Source organism: Urocitellus parryii, chromosome 1, assembly GCF_045843805.1.
Source record: "Urocitellus parryii isolate mUroPar1 chromosome 1, mUroPar1.hap1, whole genome shotgun sequence".
Classification (NCBI taxonomy): Eukaryota; Metazoa; Chordata; class Mammalia; order Rodentia; family Sciuridae; genus Urocitellus; species Urocitellus parryii.
Window position 1 is genome coordinate 233,629,970 of NC_135531.1, and position 17,541 is coordinate 233,647,510.

The 17,541-nt window shown below is 34.7% G+C and overlaps 1 protein-coding gene across 4 annotated transcripts in view; it reads left to right on the top strand.

Annotated features, from left to right (window-relative positions):
* The first annotated feature begins 1,341 nt into the window (after window positions 1–1,341).
* The window catches only part of Ppp1r1c (protein phosphatase 1 regulatory inhibitor subunit 1C), a 123,539-nt gene continuing 107,339 nt past the window's right edge, over window positions 1,342–17,541 (top strand). For 3 of the 4 annotated variants that reach the window (XM_026392039.2, XM_026392040.1, XM_026392041.1), the window contains exons 1-2: window positions 1,342–1,422; window positions 3,101–3,161. In XM_026392039.2, coding sequence (XP_026247824.1) covers window positions 1,342–1,422; window positions 3,101–3,161 — 142 coding nt within the window. Of the gene's footprint in view, window positions 1,423–3,079; window positions 3,162–17,541 lie in introns of all 4 variants that reach the window. The other variant, XM_026392038.2, reaches the window with a different exon arrangement.

Genomic DNA, 17,541 nt, shown 5'->3' on the forward strand with positions numbered 1-17,541 from the left:
TTTTAGTGTTTGTCAAATAAAGCCTTTTGAAAAAGGAAGTAGAGAACTAAAGTTCTTTTTTTTTTCTCTTTAAACAGTTTCATTTTCCAAAATTCTTGCACATATGAAGACCATCTGGTGATGCTATTACCACCATTTGGATATTAGTTGATGTGGTGATCAGGCCAGTGTACCCCTCTTCCCTGGCCACTAGCCACAAGACAACCATCCAATGTCTTTCTGAAGAATATCCCTTTGTGCTTTTTCTCCAGTTCTTATATTCGCATACAACCCTATGATTGATATCAAGTCACAGTGCTGGATACCATTAGGCTTCCACTAATGTTTTCCCAGCCATTTCTGTATTCTTCCAAGTCGGAGAATGTAACTGACTCCACCAGGAAATAGAATAGAGGTCAGTGCAGGAGCAATGACTTCCAAGCTGTTTGCTAAATTTAGCTGTTCAATACTTTCCACTCTAATGAAAACTGTGAACTACAATTATAGAATATTGGAACAGAATGGGAGCTTAAAGGTCATGGAATTCAACTCCCTCATTTCTCTGTTGAAGATAGGGGGCGGGCTAGACATAGCCTGTGATTTGCTTGAGGCCACAGAGCTTGTTAATAGTGGAGATGGGAATTGAACTAAGATCTGCTCAGCCCTGGGGCAATGCTGAACTCACTACACCACAGATGTTCTGCACCTATGATCAGTCTGATCTAATGAGATCTTGAAGCACACAAATAGCTGGTGTTATTGGTTGTGGCTTCCCCTCCACGGCCATTCATCTATATGGTGGCGGAGTGTGAAAGAGCAGAGGTGTCTGACTTATAAGTTGCTATGGGAGAAATGAAATGATTCTGTACCCAAACCCTGCCCCCAACTTTAAAAACTTCCTGCCTTATGTTCATCAATAATGAATGGCCCATTCCTGCAATACTCAGAGGGAGCTTACATTGCACTTTCAAGCAGCCGGTTAGTGATGTAGTGGATAGAGTCTTTCTTTCAAATCCCAGGGCAGCGGGTCCTTCAAGGCTAGCATTGCATTTTCAATTAGCTGCTGAGTGAATGCTTGGCATGTGTATTAGTGAAGAGGCACACAATTAGCTTATTGTTCCTTTCTGTATTGTGCTGAGAGGATCCAAGGGATTGGTGGGGGAACAGGCATCACTGTGGATGTTGAAGAAGGAAGTTCCTTAGACCTCTGCATCTTCACTTGCTCAGTCTGGAATTACAGCTATTTGTTACAAAGCACTGTGTGTGGCTTGGTGGAGCGTGCCTGAGGAAACACATGGTGGATACCACTTGGGGCTAGTCTTTCTGAGTTCTTTACATCTCTGAATAATTCTCATCATTATCATGGAGCCCAACAGCCCCAAGAAGATACAGTTCGCTGTGCCTTTATTCCAGAGTCAGATTGCACCTGAGGCAGCAGAGCAGGTAAGTGGGCTTGGGTGGGGGAAAATTCCTGGATGTAAGATAATATGAACATACATTTTTATTTAGTGAAAGTTATTTTTTTAATCTCTTGAATTTGCCTAACTTTGGGACTTTTAGGATAAATGAATGAAAAATAAGTTGGTTTCTATTTGCACTTGAATAAACAATTGGGAAACTGTTGGCTAAAATATAGCATTTCACTTCATACAAAATTAGCACCCATTGGGAAAAATGGTTATATTAGCCATTCAGATTTAGAGCTATCAATATTTGTGTCTGCATATGGAAATAACAGTTTTAACATTTAGAGCAAATTTTAAGACATTTTCAAAATTAGCAACATTTTATTTCATTTTTTAGAAAAAAATTTGATGTAAAAATGAAAACATTAAATGCCAGAATAATTTTAGATTATAGGTTTGATATTGTTAAGCATTATTTTCATTTAGTACCCCAAACAGTAATTATATGTAATATATAATAAGTAAGATTTGTAGGCATATGTACAATTCTAAAAAGATTGTATTCATATATTACAAATAATACTTCAACATTTCCTAGATTTCTTTTCTCTATCTACTATGGCTGACATCTCTATCTCCTTTCATAATCAGATTTACTTAGACTCTTTATGCAATGGCACCACTTAAAAGATTATTTGTGATAAAACTTCAAATATAGTATACTGTGGGAAGACAAAAGCAAAGGAATCTATGGGAGACGTGCACCTAATTCATTAATTCCTTGAAACCTAAATTGTTCCTTAATCCATGCCCAAACGTTTGATACAAAATCATAAAATAATTATTGAATCTCAGACTCACTCCTAACTTGTTTTGACAGTCAAAAGTAGATCTCAGGCCAGATGAATAGGACCTTGAACATGTATCTCTGCTGAATGTAGCATTCCTTCTGTTTTAAACAAGATGCCATTGGTACATTTTATCCTCTATTCTACTTACACATTCTTGGGGAAGTCAACTATGAATGTATATGTTACAGAAATAAAGGATAGCCCAAACAAGAAATTTGATTCATAATATGCTCCTCTAACTCTTCAAATAAGGAAAAAAAAAAAAACCCAAACAAACAAATGAACAAAAAAAAAAAAAAAAACTAACCAAACCTCTTAGTTTTAACTGAATTATATCTTCTTCCAAGAGCCATATTCATTCTTTACTTGCTGATTTGTTCTAAAAATATACTAGAAAATAAAAACTTAGCTATAGTAATTTAAATTTAAAGTACATGCTATTAATTTAACTATGACACTGCTAGAAATTCCAGGTTGCCAAGTTCCTCTTACTGCATTTAAAGATAAAGGAAATGGATCTTGAAAGCATCACTGAAATTATGAGGGTTTTGCCATAAAATGAGCAAGTCATTCTCATACCTTCACTGTATATTAACTTTCAGTTACATCATTGGAATATATACAACTATTTCTTTTCTGTAGAAATGTAGCTTTGTACTCAAAGAAGGTGATAGTAATATATGACACCTTAATAATCTGGCTTTCTATTATTTAAAAAAAATAGTGGGCACATATTGTGTGCCCTCTGGAAGTATGTTTTTGTATGTTGGGGAAATATGAAGATGGGTATTTTTGTGAGCCACAGGGCAACCAGGGGCCATGTGGTATTTTCACTGACATTAGCTGGGCCTTTGTTGTTCACAGATAAGGAAAAGAAGACCTACACCAGCATCACTTGTGATTCTCAATGAACATAACCCCCCAGGTAAAGAAGCATGATATCTTTGACATTGGTGGGACAGAATGGGGTTGTTTGAAGACTATCAAAGAGCTGTCATTGCCAAAAAGTTGTGATTCAGGATTTCGGTTAGTAGCGCTCTAACAAGCTAACCTATAATATGGATCGTTTAATAGATTAATAACAAATAAAATCAGAAATAACTATTAGAGGGACTATCTCAGTTAACAGCTTGCTTTTTTTTTTTTCTAGAATGACCCACTGGGGATGATGTGAAATGTACTGTTAGCTTGGTTGTCATGTGTTCAGGTGTTTGTATAGAATCTGGTTCAGTGCTTACTAATGAGGCGGAGTGAGAAGTTGTTTAATTAGATTTCAAAGCTCAAATAACAGCCCTAGAGATCCTTATATTTTTACAGAGTTGGTTTTTAGTTATGTCATGAGGTGGGCCATGAGCCAGCACTGGCTATAGTTTTGCTGCTGATGTCATCTCTGGATAATGCAATTGACAAATAACCAGATCAATTTTCAGCTCTGCCCATTTGAGAGCCATTCTGAAGGTTGCATCCATTTGTTGAGGTTTTATTTCCCATTTCCTGTAAAAAGTAAAGCTACATTATTATTCCTGATAAAGGACTATGATCGGCAAGGCACAAACATTATTTACGTATTGAGTGGGGTGATTTTAGTCGTGCATTTAAATGCTGCCTCTAGAAATATAAGTAGAACCAGAAAGGTCACGGCATTAATTTGTAACCAGGAGGAAGTTGGTGTTGGATTTTTTTGTAGGTATACACAATGAGGGAGGAAAAAAAATGAATTTGAATAGTGGAAATATAATACATCTAATTATAGGTTGTAGTGTGAATGAGCCATTTTAAGAATGCCAGATTAAAATTGTCCTTGACTTTGTCAGATTCTTTCTAATTAGAGAAATACATGAAAAGAAAGTAAAATTTTCATAAAATATTCATCATTGAGCCTAAATACAAGAATATTCACTGCCATCGGCAAACACGTCAACTATTTATTCCTGCTGAAAATACTATTATAACTTGATTCCTTACCTTTGAAGAGCTATGAAGTTTTAAAATCATCTTCAACTATATTATCTTAGTAATTGTACTTTTATTTGGTTGAATAAGAGGTGAAAATGTACTTACAGTTTACAAATAAATACAAGTATGTAGACACAATGACTAAATCTTCTCAAGCAGTTTTATAGCTATTTGTCTTGGCTGCCTTACCCTCAGTGGCAATCACTTCTAACATGTCTTGGAATTTGTTCCCTGTTCAGAGTTGCTGCCCACCTTGATTTCTAGATATCCTTCAAACAACTAGAGAAGAACCTCCCTAGTTCTGCAGGCATCACACTGTTTATTTAGGAAAGTCATGGTTATTGTCATGTTCAAAGTCTTTTTTTTTTAATAATTTTTTAGTTGTCAATGGACCTTTATTTATTTATATGTGGTGCTGAAAATCGAACCCAGTGCGTCACACATGCTAGGCAAGAGCTCTACCGCTGAGCTACAGTTCTCTATTCACTCAAAGAGCCCAGGAAATAATTGGGGGTTCTTAGAATAAACTGTAATTAGTGGTGTTTAAAATTCAAATCCTGGAAATCTTTCTTTATTGTCCATTAATACAGCAAATTAAATTATTTTTTCATTATATAAATATAATTAACAAGCCATTTTAATTTCTGTGATGATATTATTAAATAAAAGTTATAGCTTACAATTTTTTAATCTTTTTAACCTTTCCAGGAGTTTAAATCATTTGAAGGAAAGATTTAATTTTACTTTTAGGTTCATATATGTATTCTGTTTATATTTGGTACATAAGAAATTAAATGGAAAGATATTTTTACACATAAATAAAGATTTGTTTGTTTGTTTTATACTCCATCTATGCTGTTCTAAACACACAAATGAGATAGGTGCCCAGCAGGTAGGATTCCAGGGGCCGAAAATTGCCACCCCCCAATTCCTTCCTAACAAGTGACCTGGAATTCTCGGCAGCAGAAGCACTATGGAAATAGGTTCACAACTTGTTAAGGATATACCATCCTTTGACCTGGATGAGTTCAACTCAAAACAATGGCAATGGGAACTAAAATATTTGAATTGAAGGCATTCGACCTGGGAAAGTCTAATAGCAAAGATTGTGTCTGTGTGGTAGAAACGGCAGAAGCCAACAACTTGCTCCTAGGAATACTTCTGGACAATCAGATAAAAATAGAAAATACTTGAAGCCTGAGATCTGGGTGTAAGGAATCTCCAAAGACAAATGTCACCTTTTTCAAATGTTTCCTTGGGGCTACCTGTGTGAATGAACTTTGCAGGAAACTGCTTTTCCTTCTACATTTTCAGTTCCTTTTCTAATCAAGCTTCTGTTTCTGAAATCCTGTTTGCTTTCACTCTCTGATAATCTGTAGCTAGTGATGTGGTTCCCATATTTTTATTTAGAGGAATGCAGACATGGAATCTTCTATATGCAGCAATAAATGGCAATGCTGCTTTTGGTAACTGATACCCTCATATTTTATAGATTTACTTAACCTTACTTGTCTTGAAGCAGACTTATGAGTGGATCTATATTTGGCTGCCAATATGTTATGGTTTGGATTGCAAATTTTAAAAGTCCAGTATGCTAAAACCTTGGTTGTCAGACTTGGGGAGGTGGTGGGAACATCAGACAGTGGTCCCAGTGGAAGGAAGTTGAGTCACTAGGGGTATGCCCTCAGATGGGATATTGGGACATCGGTCTCTCCTTCTCTCTCTTTGCTTCTGGCTACCATGAAGTGAGCAGATTTTCTCTACCACATGCCCCCCACCATGATGGTCAGCCTTACCACAGTCCCATAGCCAGAGAGCCCACTGACCAAAATAAATAAATCTTGGCCAAAAGAAATCTTTCCTCCTTATAAGTTGATTATCTCAGAAATTTTGTCACAGTGACAAAAAAGATGACTAACACAAAGTATAGAAATATAGAGCTGGAAAAGAACTTCAGGAAATAGTATAATCACACATCTTCATGAAAGACATAAACCAAACCAAGTCTCTGAGACTTGCTCCATTTTATGTATTTCAGAGAAGAATCCATAATTACCTCTGGTTTTCAGTTTCAGGTCTGTCAATTCTAAATATTAGTAAACAGTTTCTTATACCAAACTTCAGTACAAATTCCCCACTTTACAATAACTCTTCATTTATTTCCTTAATAAAAGTTTATTTTCTCGCCTTATAAAATACATGAAAGAATTCCTTCTTTTCTTTTCTTTATTGAACATCTCCAGATCCCCTACAGGCCTTAATGAACAATATCCAAATTCCACCCCCGCCCTCTGCCTTTGGAGCCCAGAGCTGGACACAGTCTTCCAGTAAAATGCCAGGCTGGACCAGGCCTTCTGAATATTAAAGTTTGTGGCATCCGTTCTGTTCCACTTACTGTTAAGTGGAGGCAGTATGGTTACAATTATACTTAATGGATCTGATTTCTATTAAACATGAGTGAACTGTAAGAGGACTGGAGCTAAGTGAAGGTTTGGGTAAGTACCCAGGAGTTCTGGCGTCATTTAAAAGCTTATAGTACATCTAAAATTGGGACTAGAAAGAAATATAACATAAAATGACTTTGGGGATAGTTATTGAACTTCCTATCACAGCCAATTTTGGGAGGAGATTAGCTTTCCCTTGATCCTTTTAGCTACAAATAGTCTTAGAAATTAGAAATAAAAACAAAAGGATATTCTCACATATCTCAGGAACCTAAAAATTAGTTATTAAATATCACATTCTCTCCTTTCAAACTTGATAGTAAATCTAGTCATTAGAGAGAATTTGGATTTCCAACCACTTGAGTTAGTTAGGAAAGAAAACTGGGAAAGAAGCCACAGTCCATTCTGTAAGTAGCACATGACTTTCTGAATGAGGCATGTATTTCAGGACTCAGTAAATTAACAAATGAGATTTTGAAAGCTCTGGGTTGAGAATCCTTAGATATTATTTATATGATAGCTACAAAATCATGCTGGACTCACACGGAGTTGTTCAAAACATGAAGGCATTCAGAAATTTCTCATGATGCCCTTTTCCATAAACAATGAAATGTCTCTTAGGGTCAATAAAGTGAACATGGAGATTTATGTCCAGTGTCAAGACATTCACATGAATGTCATCTCTTCTGAGGGAGAACCTCTGTTTTACAAAATGAATGATTGTGTGTCAAAAGGCAACTGGACACCTTGAATAGAAGATTCAGGGATCGCACTGAAGATTTTCCAGGGCCTCTGAAAGATGGGTAAGACTTTGTCACATCCAGACTATTTATATTACACCCCCAGGGACCTCTAGTCTAGTCAGTGCATTCAAGGAAAAGATACTTGCCGATAGCCTACACAGTTAAATTTCATTTTAAGTTATTTGGGAATGTGGTTGTAATACTTTCTGACACTGACCTTGCTGATTGCTTAGGATTTACTTTACCTTATTACTATTAATTACAGAACAATACAAAGGTTCATGTTTGAAAATCATTTGAGCTAACTGGTGTTAATTTCTAAGAAATTGTCAGAAATACCTATTATTTTTCCCTCTGCATTGATTTCTATGGGTTATTAGATGCCAAGCCATGTTGAATAATTTAAACACAAGTGATGCAACTGATTTTTGGTGATTCATGCATCCAACAATTGATTGACTTATTTTCCCATAATTATTCAGTCTGTGCAGCCAAATTGCCTAATCAATTGGAATAATTGAGTGAAGAACGAAGTAAGCTTCAATTCTTAGTAATGCCAAGGTATGCTCAAGTATAATCTTCAACTTAAATAAAAGGAAAATGAAGGAGCAAATCATAAACTTGTGAAATATTTCCTCTTTACTTTGGCAGGATGATGACTTTTATTCATTTTGAATAATAGCATGTTCCACTCACCTTTTATATGGCTTGTTTAAAAGTTAGAAATGGCTTGGTGAAATGTGACAGAGTGACTGTAATGTTAATTCACTTCATCTTTTTGGGTCTCTGTTTTCCTACAGAGGGGGGATGTAGCAGATAATACTTATAAGGTATTTTGTAAGTTGTAAAGAGGCCCTGGCTTTGGAAGGGGACTGGCCCTAAATCCGAGCTTTGCCAGTTATTGGTGGTGAGATGCTGGGTGTATACTGAGCTTCTCTGGGCTCAATTTCTTCCTTTCTTAAAACAGAATATTGAGGTAGAAGAGAAAGGCTCTCACTGTGCCTGCTGCCAAGTAGATACTGACAACCTGCAGTTCCCCTGTGTCATGATACCCCAGCCAAGGAGGGCGGGGCTCCTCCTAAAAGCTGCATTTCTTACTAGAAGATAATCCTACTCTATTCCAATCCTAACTGTGTTAGGCAGTGGCAGACAGAGTCCCATTAGACTGGAATAGTTGATAAGAAAAATTATGTACAATACATTCTGATTCTTCAGTGCAATTGTGGAATCGTTATGCATCTTATATGGTGGGTATTGGTTCAACTGAGTATGTCTTGCTTGCAAATATAATTTTCGTAGAATATGAGTCAGAATTTTCTTTAAAATAAGAATATTAATGTCTACCAAGCTATGAAAGAATGATTGCAGATCTGTTTAATCAAAAATTAAATTTAAGTTTTAATAATATGTCAAAAGAAAAAAGGTTGAATATTGAGAATACAAATCCTTTAGAGACAGCTGCCAAACACTCTGGCTCCTCACTTCTGATTCCACTTCATTTGTTCTCACTTACCTTCATACATCATGTCTATGCTATATTCTGGCTGAGCTTTCTTCCTTTGGTTCCTTGAAGTAGTTCTCCTATGCCAACTCTTAAGAAAATCAAAACTGACTCGTTTACATAAATCAATCTCTATCTTTCTCTTATTTAGATGAGAGGGCAAGACTCACTTAAATCATAAAAGTGTTCCCTAATTAACTGACCCATTGTATAACTCTGCTATTCCAATACTCTCCTTCCACCTTCTACTCTTAAGGCTATTTATTGATTTATACTAGTTGATTGGGACACTCAATTCAGTTCAGTACATATTTATTGAGTCCTTATTCCTAAATCCTCTATGAAAATGTGGTCAAGATAACAGAGAATAATTTGCCTGGATGAACCTTGAAAAAATAGTAATAATATAAATCTGAACTAAAACTATGGTGAAATTAATTACAGTCAAGGCATAGGGGCTTTATTATGCTCACTATTCCATAAAGTGCTTATGATACTTTGTTTTTAATCTTTTGGCTTTGATATTTTAAGGATTAGAATCAAAGCTAAATTTTTATTATTATTCCAAACTATGAATAGAGTATATACTAAATACCCATGAATTAATACATTAACTGGACTTTAAAAATCCTGAAAGTTATTCTGTCAAACTTTTTTGGCACCTACTCTGAATAAAGTATAGTTTTACTATTTTCAGGGGGCAAAATAGATAAGCCTCCATCCACTTTGTCATGGAGAAACTTACATGAGACATATTTTACAATTTGACACAATGCATTTTGATAACAAAACCAATAGTACATGACAAAAATATATATGCAATCATATGTATCAAAAATACAAAATGTATTTCACTTCAGTATAGAATGTCTACTATAGAATTTTTTTAAGGATAAACTACCATTAAAAATAAAGTACAGCACACAGGACATGTATTTGACTTTCAAACATTTATCAATGTTTCCATTGATAAATGGAAACTATGATCTTGGGGAAACAGATAAGTGGTAGTTAGGAGTTGACATTTGGGGATTGGATCTCTTATTCCTGAATGTGAATCTAGAGTGGCTGCTTACTGGCCAAGTTACCCCAGGAAAGTGACTTATTCTCCTAGGATCTGATAAGCTCAGTAAACTGGGCTTGTGAGTCTCCAAAATGCATGTTTCTTTTTCAGCAGCAATATATTTCTTTTTTTAAATTTTTTTTATTGGTTGTTCACAACATTACAAAGCTCTTGACATATCATATTTCAAACATTAGATTGAAGTGGGTTATGAACTCCCAATTTTACCCCAAATGCAGATTGCAGAATCACTCAGCAGCAATATATTTCGTTAAATGTAGTAAGTAGGAAGAAGGCTCATCTGAGTCCATTGAAAAAATGTGTATATTTTTTAGTCTGTATACTAACCAACACAGGTGACATCATTGTCAGCTGCTCTGGGCTGTTCAACTGCACATTCAAATTTAAACCTGAGGAGGTTCCTAACACTCTTTCTAGTTGCTTCTGTTTGATGGTCATTTTCACAAAATAGTAAATTAGTGGAGCTTTGAGAAAAACAAAATCTATCCAAGCTCTGCAATCAATAGAGTTATTGCCTTTCTCCTACCACCTGAAAGCCAATGTCTAATTAAAATACATCATCCATCTTTGAAAACAACTTCTGAATTCTTATCTCAGCATTTCTGTAAATGGGGTTCCCCACTCTTTTAATCACAGAACCACACAGCCTTGGAATCATCTCTGACTCCTCTATTTCTAACTTGCCTCCTGCATTTACCAATGTTCTTTCTGCAGGCTGTACTCTACAAGTGAAACTTGACCCTTTTTACTTTTATTGTGTCTTCTGGGTCCACAACAGCCTTAAAGGATCTCGGATCACATAGTAACTTCCAAACTAGTTTTTCATGATTGTAACACTGGGAGTTGGTTTTGTTTAAGGAGACTTAAACTTAGAATCAGTGAGCATGGATTTAAGTCATGACATGATTGTTGAAGCAAGCCTCAGCTTCTTCCTCCATGATGCAAAGGTCTTGGTAGCTCCAACACTGGTTGTATTGCTGTAATCAAGTGAGAAGATATGTGTAAGCAACATTGCTGATACTTTCAGCAGACAAAATTACACCATGGGTGATATACTATAGCACTTTACTTTTCATAGTTGATTTGTCATCTCTAATTTATATGCTATAATTTATATGTCCTACCTTTTAGTTATGATAAGGAACATGGAATCTTCTCATGAAGAGTTCATATATTTCATCATCATCTATACATTATTCTCATTTCTTCTTTTAAATAAATCATTTCAGACTGACATTTATATGAGTCAGTTCATAGAATATTGATTGTTGACAATTGCCCTAAAGCTGAGACTTGAATAAAACAAAATAAATTTTAAAAAGGAAGGTAAAATAATTAGGTTGAATTATGACTTACATTTTCCACTTTATTATCTTTTTATTTTTGACTGAGAACTTACAAAGCAGAACACAAGAACTTTGACCATTTGCCATATGAACCTTCCTGTTGAAGAAAATTTAGCAAAAAGATTTTATTTAGATCAAGTAGGGACAGGCTTAGGCTGTATTTGCTTCCTGAATCACTGTAAGGATTACCCACTCTTTAATCTCCAGGGAGTCTAAACATTTCCCACTTGCCCCCAATGATTGAAAGATTTTCAAGAAATAATGCCAGAGAACCACTTGGCATGACATTTCAATGAAGGAAAACTGTATAAAAGATTAAGCTGAAATGGCTCCTCTCAAATTCTACCACAGGTAATTTTATTTGGTGAATAGCCCAGAGTTCCTGCTTCACTCAACCAATAACTTAGGTCCTAGAGATGGCTGCAGATATTTTCCATCTGTGTCCATAGTCATAGCCATTGTTGGAATCCGGGAAAATACTACTTTTACTTTTTATAAAGACAGTTATAGAAAAAATGAACATATGCAAAATATATTTTGAAGTACATGTACAATGCAAAAGATAAAAATTACCTCTAATCTACAAGTAAAAGGAAATATACACAAGCTGCAAGGCAAATTTAAAGGGGCTTATAGTAATATATCTGACTTTGGGTTGTTTTTCGTTTGTCCCACAATGTATCTCCTCAACAACTATTTAACATTTATTAACTTCCATTTTAAAGAGGAGGAATGATAGGTAAGTTGCTCAAAGTCAAAGAAGCTAGAAAGTTAGAACATCTGAATAATTATTGTCTATCCAAGGTGTCAATGAACTATTTAGATGCTTTTCTCGAAAGAATATAACATTAATGTTATGTTAATAACATTCTTCTTTCTATAGATATGCAACATCATACATGTTCTTGTACTTTATTAATGAAGGTAACCGTAAGTTAGTTCCTTGTTGTGGCTTGGCCATATGTGAGTCTGTTTGGTATTCCCAGGATAAGCTTCTTTTTTTTTCTGAAGTAAGTTTACTCTGAAGTGGTAATTCTATTCTTTTTTTCTTTTCTTTGTAATTTTCTAGTGAAGGTGACTTTTTAGAGTTGTTAATACTCTATGTTTTATTATACAGGCAAAATTTTTAAAAATCAGATAACCAAACTGAAAAAAAAAACTTATTCACTATTCCCTTCTTAGAGTTGGAGAATTATTTATTCATTTCCCTGCTTGCCTACCTACATATTAATGTATTGAAAAATAATTATCTTGACTTAAAATATTAATTAGAAGGCTAAGACCTCTGTGTTCTAGTTGGCAAGAGCAGAAATGATTGTGATCACGTTGGAATGTCATCTTCCTTTCCCAACTTTCATCTTTCTTATCCTAACAGACTCAAGTCAAATTCACTTTCTTCCATAAAACTTTTATGAACCATTCCAGCTGGAAGGTTTTATGGAAGTCACTGGATCCATTAACATGTTTATTCCAATTGATTATCCAATATCTTTCTGTCACCTAGTAATGCTCTGAAGGAATGGGTCATAGAATTAGTAAATTTTAATATGGGTAGGAAGAAGAAAGATTTTGTCATACAGCCCTTCTGTTTGTTTCTGCCTTTGGTTAAGTCCTTTCTAAATGGCAGAACTGAAGAACAAGGGTATGAGGTCCAGGAAGGGGCAAGTGAGTATGAAGGACCCTCACTGGGGAAGGAAAGTAGAGACCATTAAAACTAACCTAATCGTTCCTCAAGGCTTATTCTTGCCCTTTCATTTCACAAGAAACTGTAAGTGCTGATGTGTAACCCACTGGATGATTGTGAACTGCTTTACTGAGTATTTATGGACATAACTTAAAGTGGCCTTTGAAGGACCATGCACAGGATCAATGGAGTCCTTTGAATCATTTCAGCAAGGATGACTTTTAGTAGAGGAGGACTTGCTTCTTTGTTTCAGTAGAGGCAAGCTGTGAGTTAAGGACTACAGGTAATTAGTGACTGAGATGCATAGAGGAGAGTTCACTGTGATGATTTTGGAACATCTTGAGTATTGGAGGACAATTTGAAGCCTAAATAAAATTTAATGACTGATTCTATACTTTTACAGTCCTTAAATTATCCACATCATATTCTAAAGTGTCAATAAAATATTGATGATATAAAATTGAAATATGTGACCATTTAGATGCTTTCTTACAAGAATATAGGAACTCAAGAGTTCAATACCATCCAATAGTAACAGTCTCTCTCCCATTAAAAGGTCATATACTTTCCTTCTATCTTTATTATGTATGAGCCAAGTAAATAGGGGCTGGGTTTTCTTTTTATTTCATTTGAATTGCAAAATAAATTTTATTTTTTAAGGAAATATTTTTCCCAGTAATTCTTAAATTTTCTTTCTTTCTTTCTTTCTTTCTTTCTTTCTTTCTTTCTTTCTTTCTTTCTTTCTTCTTTCTTTCTTTCTTTTTGTCAATAAGCTATAGGAATAGTTAACAGCCTTGGTAAACAATACTGAAAACTGGACAGTCCATTACATACCAAAAGCATTTACAGTTACACAGCTTACCCAAGCACTCATTTTGTTGTTTTGTTGTTAAGATTTTTATGTAAGCAGAACTTAATGATTATAAGAGAAAAAATTTTAGAGTGATCTGGTAAAAACTGGTGAAAGCACTCAATTTTTATGCAAGGAAACCACAGAAACAACTTACTCCAGCTCAGTGAATTATTTGTAAGTATATGTATGTATATGAATGGCTTCATTTCACAACATTCCAGCTGCTTTATTATTTTCTGACTACGTCAGATAAGATTGTGTTCTAAGTACTCCTGATATCTAGATAATTATTAACATGCCTGTCACTGTGGGCCTGCTGCTGTTATATTGCATAACAATGATCTCATTGCACACACCAGCCCAGTTTCCTTATTTCTAACTTAGTATAACATTCTTCTTGGCACTTTTTCCAGACTTATTGCAAACTACTTTCTATGGAGATAATTTTTTTCCTTTTAATATTAATTTTTTTCTGTGTAAGCAGCTAGAGTTTGGAATCACCTCATTTCTTTAAAGTGAAAGGTCTACAACATGAAAGGCTTTAGAAACAAACTTCATGTGAAAAAATAACTTTATTAGCATGAAAGAAATTCAAAACTGTGACATAGAGTGTGAAGAGATAGAATGATTTCCCACTCCAAATTGTAAACTCTAAGAAATACATGTGAACTGAAATGGAAACAAAATAAGACAAAAGAATTAAAAAATAAAAACAAAACAACATTTCTTCATGTTACTAAATTTATATTGGGATTAGTAATAATTATTATATAAGAATTAGCAAAATTCTCTGTGCTTAAAGTAGAATATTGGGATTTGGGGTTTTTATTAATAATCTTGATTGAATATTTGAAAAAGAAAAAATATAACTAGAACAAATACATGAAAATGATATTTAAAAGAACTAAAGACAAAAGATTACTGATTTTAAGATATTATTTATTAATATACTTCATGATATAGACTAATTTACATGCTTTAAAAACTCCAAATACAAATGACAAATATTATATAACAATCTCACTAAAAACCACCAAACATTTGGTAGAATGAAAAATATATATTTAAAAACTGTGTGTATAAGATGACCCCAAGTATCTATATATCATAATTCTTACCTTCCTCTTCCTTAACTTGTAAAATCACACTATTCAGAGTAATGATAAAATAAAATCAAAATAAAAGTAGGGGAAAAAAGAAAAGCTAAATCTTAAAAAAAAAAAAAGAAAAAAAACCCTGACATTAATAATTATGTTGGGACAAGATCAATCTGTATTCTCTCCCATCTCTAAGCAAACATCAGGGGCTTTGGGGGCAGGGGTGGGTGGGGGAGTTAGTTAGTCACTCCTGAAAAACTCATATTAGAGACCCAGGCTCACTGCAGCATATAGCAGCTACATATTTGAAACACTGCATCAGAAAGGCATATGCAAATTGAGATCCTTCACAAGTTCTTCCCTCATATTTTCCTAGCAACTCTCCTGTATATCATTGCCTTTGCTCACTTTTTGCTCCTATGATACTGAGATTTCTTAGCCCAAAGAAATCCTGGATGAAGCCAAATTCTCTAGATCTGCTTTGTTCTCAGCCTGCTCCCACAACACTGGCCAGACTGGCTACTTGTTCTTTAACCATTTCCAACCTAAATCTTTGAATTCACATTGTTTTCCTACCTAGAAGGCCTTCACCACAATGATTTTACTAACTACTTGCATTTTTTTAGATACTCAGATACATTTTTTCATTCCTTATTTTGTACATGGACATACCAAGAAATATATTTTCTAGAAGTTCATAGCTGAAAAATACTACTAAGTACAGATAAGAAAAGCTTTAAATCCCCAAACTTTCTATATTATACCACAGGTAGACAGAAATCACTTCTGTGGCATTTCCAAACTAATAAGCTCAGTGGTGAACCTCAATGACTTTGTTGAATTGTAAGTGTGTGTGTGTGTGTGTGTGTGTGTGTGTGTGTGTGTGTGTGTGGTGAGAGAAAAAGAGAGAGAGAAATTGAACAACTGAACTCTACCATTTGGACTTTTCACAAGTTTAATTAATTATTGTAAAACAAATGCTCAGTAGCTACCCTGACTTCTAGTAAAATCATCCTGTTTTCATTAATTTTTGTTTTACAGGATGATTGTTTACAAGCAAAGAAAGAACACAGTGAAACTGGTAAAAACCAAAATTTATTTTCTATTTTGATCTCAACTCTATGCAGGCAGGCTTACCTTCTCTAAGAATTTCAACTTATGATTAATCAGATTCCACATGACCATTTCCAGTGATGAGGATCTTAGCTCTTTTTGAAGCATAAATGTTTTGATGGGACAATAAAATTGTTAGAAAGATATCCTTGTATCTAGTTAAAACACCCTTTCTGAATCTTTTAATTGTTGATCTTGGTCTGTCCTAAAGGATCTTAAAAACGTGCAATCCTTCTGGAGTTGACAATTTTTCTTACCTACAGGGACAGATAAACTCATTTTCTCTCAGTTCTCTCTTACATAAAATGTTCATTTACACTTGACTTTTCAATTATATATTTTTAAATATCTCACTATTCTTCTCCCTAGGGATACTCAGATTTTTAGCACAGCACCCAAATTTCACACATTCACCAGAGAGTTATTATGCATCTACTATGGGTCAAGTTGTGTGCTAAGCACAAGGATTTACAATGAAATGTTTGTAGTTGGTGACCAAAGTATAAGATTCTTTAGAAACATTTTAATCCAGTTAGTTAGCAAAGACTTAATGGGGGAAGGAAACTTATGCTAAAACTTGAGAAGGAAGACTATTCAAGACCAAGGGCAAAGTAAGGGCAATGGCCCAGAAACTCCACAAAGCATTACAGACTCTAGGACCTGAAAGGTGTCCAGTATGATGTAGTACGGTGTGACACCAGGACAGGGTGGAGATTGGCAGGTGCCATGTTGGAGGGCAATGTGAGCATTTTTTAAAGAGTTGGGATTAGGAACCACAAAATTGTTTTAAGCAGAAGAGCCCATATTTTCAGATTTTCTTCTTAAAATGTCTCTGTGGTGGCAGATAAAGAATGGAAAGAAGGGAAAAAATCTTTGTACGTGGAAAATTAGTGAATTTGATTTATTGGATGAACAAAGGGGAAGTGATAAGGCTATAGAAGGGGAGGCTTTTCCTAACAAGGTGAAGGTCTTGTGGGGAGAGTAGGAGATGGTGGTGAATTCAGAATGGAACACATTACTCTAGATGTGGTGGGTAAGAAAGCTTTCATTCTACTTTCACATAAAATATTCATAACATTCCGAGAAGTAATACTTCAATAATGGAGCCACTGGTATTAAAACCCTCTCTACTAGAGCCATTTTAGAGTAAGCACAGTGTACTTATTTTCAAAAAGATATGTTTACGTGGTGGAAATTATTGCATTGATAATGTTATTAACATATCTATTATAGGCTCAATATATAACTACCTGAAAAATAATTACTGCTTTTAATCATTAAAAGAAATACAATTAGATGTATAAATCATTAGTCAAGCAATTATGATTCACTGTTCACATCTACTAAATATGCCAAATTACTAACATGCTACCAGACAATTCAGGGCAAATGGTATAAATTATTCTACCTCCAGAATACTGGAGAATACTACCTGCTTACCGCTAAGAAATAGCTAATCCCAAATTGTATGATCTCATTCAAAG